General features: G+C 50.5%; 1 gene segment (V, D, J or C); it reads left to right on the top strand.

The window, feature by feature from the left end:
• Window positions 1–329: 329 nt before the first annotated feature.
• Window positions 330–805, top strand: LOC119959863 (the record flags this gene model as incomplete). The annotated part of the segment is given in 2 exon segments: window positions 330–375; window positions 495–805. Coding segments are annotated over 2 exon segments (357 nt in total), but the record flags the coding sequence as incomplete, so codon positions are not given.
• Between the last annotated feature and the right edge of the window lie 5,115 nt (window positions 806–5,920).

Raw genomic sequence — 5,920 nt, 5'->3', positions numbered from 1 at the left:
GCAATGTGGTTGACTCTTAAATTCCCTCAGGGATGGGCAATAAATGCTGGTGCAGCCCGCGACGCCCACACCCCACGAACGAATCAAAATAAACACCGGCGTAAATTGCACCATCCATTCTGGAAAGCGGACTTATACCCACTAAAATGCACTGGATTTCTGTCATCACTGGCAGACAGAGCACCACCCCGCTGTTTCACTCTGCCATTGGGGACATCAGGAAGTGAGGTAAGAGCAGCCTGTGATAGGACAACATATAATTGGGGGAGGGATTTCAAGTAGAAGGCTTTAAATATCCAAATTCATTTTTTACAGAGCTGACAGCGACAATGCGGCTACTCAGTATCTGGGTGGTGTGCGGAGCGCTTCTAACGGGTAATTGTGGACCAAACACAATTCATATTTTCTCTAATTTTTTACATATGGCTTAAAATGGATTTTTAACAGTCCTGGGTCCGATCTTTACTTCTATTTGACCTTGTTTTATTTTTCAGATCTGAGTCATGGAGATTCTGTAACCCAGCCGCTGTCCTCAGATGTTAAGACAGAAGGAGAAGAGTTGACTCTTGCCTGCAGATATGATACCACAGCGAGCGGTTACTATTTATACTGGTACCGGCAGCGTGCAGACTCTCAACCTGAGTTTATATTGCGGAAAGGCTCGGGGGGTGGTGAAAATAAAGCAGATTTTGCTAAAAGTCGTTTCTCTGCCGAGCTCCAGACCTCCAATAAATTCACCAGTTTAACCATCTCGGCGCTGCAGCTGGCTGACGCTGCCGTTTATTACTGCGCTCTGAGACTCACAGTGATAGGAAACAGGCTCTGCCCTGTACAAAAACTATCTTTCACTGCAGATAGCAGCTCCTTTCTGACGCGGTTTTTAGGCTGACGCAGCCACAAGGTTAAGCGAGAGGAAACCAAACCAACCGCCAATGAAACTGTTCCCAGGAGCGGCTGAAAACCCAAACTGCAGAATTGAAGATGACAGACAGATCATCAGACAATCACATTGGAAGGCAACCTGGCTTTAATCACATGCTGCCGCGCATCCAGATTTTCCCGTCTCCCTTCGCTGTGTCTCTCTGGCTCTGTGAGGCCAGTTGGTGGCGACCTGGGACATGGGTTGAAAGAAAAACACGCAGGGCGCTGCTGCAGCCAGTATCCTACTAATCCTGGTCTGTAAATTATCATCAGGAAACCCTGGATTGTTCATGGCAACAGAAACCATACCAGCGCTAAGGAAATGTTGTGAAGCTCAATGGACACTGGGGCTACCCTTGGGTTTGTTTCAAAGATCATCGTCACTATTGTGTGGCTTCTGTTCATTTTGTATACATTGTCTCTGACGCAGGAACACACTCTGTTTAAATAAAAGATGTGAATGGGCCAAAGGCTACAGGAAACTGTAAGAAGTCTTACAACACCAGGTTAAAGTCCAACAGGTTTGTTTCAAACACGAGCTTTCGGAGCACGGCTCCTTCTTCAGGTGAATGGAAAGGCTTGTTCCAGAAATGTTTATATAGACACAGTCAGAGATGCCCGGAATGCGAGCACCTGCAGGCAATCAAATCATCAAAGATGCAGAGAGAGAGGTAACTCCAGGTTAAAGAGGTGTGAATTGTCCCAAGCCAGTTCAGTCGGTAGGCCTCTGCAAGTCCAGGCTTGTTGGTGGGGGCCGAATGTAATGCGACATGAATCCCAGATCCCGGTTGAGTCCGCATTCATGCGTGCGGAACTTAGCTATAAGTTTTTGCTCAGCAATTTTGCGTTGTCGCGTCTCCTGAAGGCCTCCTTGTAGAATGCTGACCCGGAGATCAGAGGCTGAATGTCCTTGACTGCTGAAGTGTTCCCCAACTGGAAGGGAACAGTCCTGCCTGTTGATAGTCGCACGATGCCCGTTTATTCGTTGTCGCAGTGTCTGCATGGTCTCGCCAATGTACCACGCTTCGGGACATCCTTTCCTGCAGCGTATGAGGTAGACTACATTGGTCGAGTCGCACGAGTATGCGCCGCGTACCTGGTGGGTGGTGTTTCCACGTGTAATGGTGGTGTCCATGTCGATGATCTGGCATGTCTTGCAGAGATTACCCTGGCAGGGTTTTGTGGTGTTGTGGTTGCTGTTCTGAAGGCTGGGTAATTTGCTGCAAACAATGGTTTGTTTGAGGTTGCGCGGTTGTTTGAAGGCCAGTAGTGGGGGTGTGGGGATGACCTTGGCAAGATGTCCATCCTCGCTGATGATGTGTTGGAGGCTGCGAAGAAGATGTCGTAGTTTCTCCGCCCCAGGAAAGTACTGGACGACGAAGGGTACTCTGTCAGTGGTGTCCCGTGTTTGTCTTCTGAGGAGGTCGGTGCGGTTTTTTGCTGTGGCGCGGTGGAACTGTCGATCAATGAGTCGAGCGCCATATCCCGTTCGTACGAGGGCATCTTTCAGCATCTGTAGGTGTCTGTTGCGCTCCTCCTTGTCTGAGCAGATCCTGTGTATACGGAGGGCTTGTCCATAGGGGATGGCTTCTTTAATGTGTTTCGGGTGAAAGCTGGAGAAGTGGAGCATCGTGAGATTATCTGTGGGCTTGCGGTAAAGCGAGGTGCTGAGGTGACCGTCCTTGATGGAGACGAGTGTGTCCAAGAATGGAACTGAATTTGGAGAATAGTCCATGGTGAGTTTGATGGTGGGATGGTCGTGTCCCTGGGTTCGCTGTCGGCCTCTTGGGGTCTGTGGAAGAATTCCCGGAGCCTCATTCGCCTGATGAATTCCTCCGTATCTGCCGCGAGACTGATGGGGTCCATTTTGGTGGTGGTGCAGAAATTGAGCCCTCTGCTGAGGACTTCGATTTCGTCTGGTTGAAGGGTGTAGTCTGACAAGTTGACAATGGATTTCCCTGTATTGTTTTCGACTGTTGTACCGGGAGAAGCTTGATTGCTGCTCCAAGAGGCCGACAGCGAACCCAGGGACACGACCAATGAACCAGAACAGCAGACCGCGAGATCTGCAGTGCAGCAACCGAAAAGGAAAGAGTCAAATTGGACCCCTCCGGAAGGCCGCTGCCCTAGACTCGACATGTATGCTCAAGCCGTCAGAAGTCGTGTCAATGCCAGATTCATCACTCGCAATCACAAGGCAGCCTCAAACGTCACCCAAGCACAACGCAACGCCATCCGCACTCTCAAGACCAACCGCAACATCGTCATCAAACCAGCAGACAAAGGAGGGGCCACCGTCATACTGAACAGAACAGACTACTGCAAAGAAGTATACCGACAACTCGACAACCAGGAACACTACAGGCAGTTACCCGCAGATCCAACCAAGGAACACATCCGCCAACTCAGCAGACTGATCAAGACCTTAGATCCAGACCTTCAGAACACCCTACGTGCTCTCATCCCACGTAATCCCCGCATTGGAGATCTCTACTGCCTCCCGAAAATACACAAGGCCAACACACCAGGCCGTCCTATCGTTTCAGGCAATGGGACCCTGTGTGAGAACCTCTCTGGCCACATCGAGGGCATCCTGAAACCCATCGTACAAGGTACACCCAGCTTCTGTCGCGACACGACGGACTTCCTACAGAAACTCAGCACCCATGGACCAGTTGAACCAGGAACATTCCTCGTCACAATGGATGTCTCGGCACTCTACACCAGCATCCCCCATGACGACGGCATTGCTGCAACAGCCTCAGTCCTCAACACCGACAACTGCCAATCTCCAGACGCAATTCTGCAACTCATCCGTTTCATTCTAGACCACAACGTCTTCACCTTCGACAACAAATTCTTCATCCAGACGCACGGAACAGCCATGGGGACCAAATTTGCACCTCAATATGCCAACATCTTCATGCACAAGTTTGAACAGGACTTCCTCACCACACAGGACTTTCAACCGATGCTATACACCAGATACATCGATGACATTTTTTTCCTTTGGACCCACGGCGAGACATCACTGAAACGACTACACGATGACATCAATAAGTTCCATCCCACCATCAAACTCACCATGGACTATTCTCCAAATTCAGTTCCATTCTTGGACACACTCGTCTCCATCAAGGACGGTCACCTCAGCACCTCGCTTTACCGCAAGCCCACAGATAATCTCACGATGCTCCACTTCTCCAGCTTTCACCCGAAACACATTAAAGAAGCCATCCCCTATGGACAAGCCCTCCGTATACACAGGATCTGCTCATACAAGGAGGAGCCCAACAGACACCTACAGATGCTGAAAGATGCCCTCGTACGAACGGGATATGGCGCTCGACTCATTGATCGACAGTTCCACCGCGCCACAGCAAAAAACCGCACCGACCTCCTCAGAAGACAAACACGGGACACCACTGACAGAGTACCCTTCGTCGTCCAGTACTTTCCTGGGGCGGAGAAACTACGACATCGTCTTCGCAGCCTCCAACACATCATCAGCGAGGATGGACATCTTGCCAAGGTCATCCCCACACCCCCACTACTGGCCTTCAAACAACCGCGCAACCTCAAACAAACCATTGTTTGCAGCAAATTACCCAGCCTTCAGAACAGCAACCACAACACCACAAAACCCTGCCAGGGTAATCTCTGCAAGACATGCCAGATCATCGACATGGACACCACCATTACACGTGGAAACACCACCCACCAGGTACGCGGCGCATACTCGTGCGACTCGACCAATGTAGTCTACCTCATACGCTGCAGGAAAGGATGTCCCGAAGCGTGGTACATTGGCGAGACCATGCAGACACTGCGACAACGAATAAACGGGCATCGTGCGACTATCAACAGGCAGGACTGTTCCCTTCCAATTGGGGAACACTTCAGCAGTCAAGGACATTCAGCCTCTGATCTCCGGGTCAGCATTCTACAAGGAGGCCTTCAGGAGACGCGACAATGCAAAATTGCTGAGCAAAAACTTATAGCTAAGTTCCGCACGCATGAATGCGGACTCAACCGGGATCTGGGATTCATGTCGCATTACATTCGGCCCCCACCAACAAGCCTGGACTTGCAGAGGCCTACCGACTGAACTGGCTTGGGACAATTCACACCTCTTTAACCTGGAGTTACCTCTCTCTCTGCATCTTTGGTGATTTGATTGCCTGCAGGTGCTCGCATTCCGGGCATCTCTGACTGTGTCTATATAAACATTTCTGGAACAAGCCTTTCCATTCACCTGAAGAAGGAGCCGTGCTCCGAAAGCTCGTGTTTGAAACAAACCTGTTGGACTTTAACCTGGTGTTGTAAGACTTCTTACTGTGCTCACCCCAGTCCAACGCCGGCATCTCCACATTACAGGAAACTGAGCATGGCAACCTCTGCAAGACGTGCCAGATCATCGACAGAGACACCACCATTAAATGTGAGAAAACCACCCATCAGGCACATAGAACATAGAACATAGAACAGTACAGCACAGAACAGGCCCTTCGGCCCTCGATGTTGTGCCGAACAATGATCACCCCACTTAAACCCACGTAACCCGTATACCCGTAACCCAACAATCCCCCCATTAACCTTACACTACGGGCAATTTAGCATGGCCAATCCACCTAACCCGCACATCTTTGGACTGTGGGAGGAAACCGGAGCACCCGGAGGAAACCCACGCGCACACGGGGAGGGCGTGCAGACTCCACACAGACAGTGACCCAGCCGGGAATCGAACCTGGGACCCTGGAGCTGTGAAGCATTGATGCTAACCACCATGCTACCGTGAGGCCCCTCACGGTATTGTTGCTGCTGTTAATCCAGGATTGAACCATGTTTGTTCTGACAATTGGTAAAGTGGGAGGGTTTCTTTCCGCTGGACTGACCAGTGTCACGACATTGCTTCCAGTGGGCTGATGTTCTCTGCGCCTCCTTCACCATTAGATATGATAATGGCGCACAACCTTATGATGTAACCTCATTGCAGAGA

This window comes from Scyliorhinus canicula, unplaced genomic scaffold (genome assembly GCF_902713615.1).
Source record: "Scyliorhinus canicula unplaced genomic scaffold, sScyCan1.1, whole genome shotgun sequence".
Classification (NCBI taxonomy): Eukaryota; Metazoa; Chordata; class Chondrichthyes; order Carcharhiniformes; family Scyliorhinidae; genus Scyliorhinus; species Scyliorhinus canicula.
Note: the sequence above shows the minus strand (reverse complement) of the source record. Positions and strands in the feature narration are given on the sequence as shown.